The 1,303-nt window shown below is 44.4% G+C and overlaps 1 protein-coding gene across 1 annotated transcript in view; it reads right to left on the reverse strand.

Annotated features, from left to right (window-relative positions):
* The window catches only part of T265_15773 (hypothetical protein), a gene marked incomplete at both ends in the record, with an annotated part of 14,348 nt that extends 13,699 nt beyond the window's left edge, over positions 1-649 (reverse strand). The window contains one exon of the mRNA XM_009179109.1: positions 563-649. Coding sequence (XP_009177373.1) covers positions 563-649 — 87 coding nt within the window. The remainder of the gene's footprint in view (positions 1-562) is intronic.
* Positions 650-1,303: the final 654 nt, after the last annotated feature.

The raw sequence follows: 1,303 nt of genomic DNA on the forward strand, positions 1-1,303 counted from the left end.
CTGCCTGCGAGTAGAAGGAATTTGCGGAATTCGATTATCTCCAATCCACCACCAATCACCAAATCTTCCTTCGTAGCTTCGGCATATTAGAGAGACGCACCCGGACACCGCAGAACCCTAGCTTGCGGTGACCAGCTGATTCAACTTGGTCTCAGAAGTCTCAGACAAGACCACTGGCGGAGCTACGACATTTGTTTATAATCCGAACAGATCCATTCCAGGATTGATGAGAAACGTGAGCAAATAATTCTATATTACCTTAAAGTATCAAGAATTTTGTATTTGAAACAAACATACGGTAGGCCACTCTGGTTAAATTCGCTCGTCGGGGCTATATGAGAATCGCATGCACAAAGGTAACAAATATTGAATGTGTCTATATGCATTCTAAGAGTCCGTGGGTCATATTATTTTGCCATTGTTTTTCGCTGCAATGTGATCAGTTCTCCAGTGTAGAAACGAACGACATAATCGAATGTTTTTATCGAAGTCAAGGGATAAAAAAATTGTAGAGCGCGGTTGTTCTGACACAACGTAGTGTGAAGTTGTGGTTCCCACAAACCATGTAAGCGTGGAATGTTGCTTCCTTTTCTCTGGCCCTCTCTTCACATTTCTCTGTGAAGCGACAGAATGTGGGCTCAGGAACCATTTGGGTCACAACGGCAAGCTAATTCCTCGGAAACAGTCATAGTCACTTTGTGCCCCATCGGGTCAACTCGGCGTGTTTAGGCGTGTTCGCAAAAGCAAATGAGCTGGTCAAGCAACGGTAAATTAATCCATTGCCATTTTAAAACATCTTGATTTGGAGTTGTCCAGGACCAGCAGCAGAGAAATGCAAATATTTATTTCTAAAGCCTTCGGAGATTCCGCCTCCGGTGTCAGAAATCCAAGTGAGACGCTGCAGTTAGTCACTTGAGCAGTTGTTTTAAATTTTCACTCTAATATTTAGTCATCTTTTCCAGATATTGCTTGGCCCATCGGAAACCCCTTTGGGGCTGGCATGAGGAAAGCTTCACCCAAGATTTTTCCTGCATCCTCCACCTCTTCAGCCCACAAAGCTTCTCAACTCATGCTGGCGCTATTTTCTTACCAGAAGGCTGACTAATCGTTGAATGATATGTTATCCTCTATCTGGAGGAAAGCTTGAACCAGCATCGTAGAAATTATGCGTGCTGTCCGACATCCAGTATTAGCTTCAAGTTTGCTGCACGATTCCACAAGCGTGGTGCCTCACCACTTGCAGACAGGACTTTCCATTAGAAGACAACATCAAAAGTCGCCTTGTCCGAGATGGACGGCAGCA

This window comes from Opisthorchis viverrini (genome assembly GCF_000715545.1).
Source record: "Opisthorchis viverrini unplaced genomic scaffold opera_v5_1175, whole genome shotgun sequence".
Classification (NCBI taxonomy): Eukaryota; Metazoa; Platyhelminthes; class Trematoda; order Opisthorchiida; family Opisthorchiidae; genus Opisthorchis; species Opisthorchis viverrini.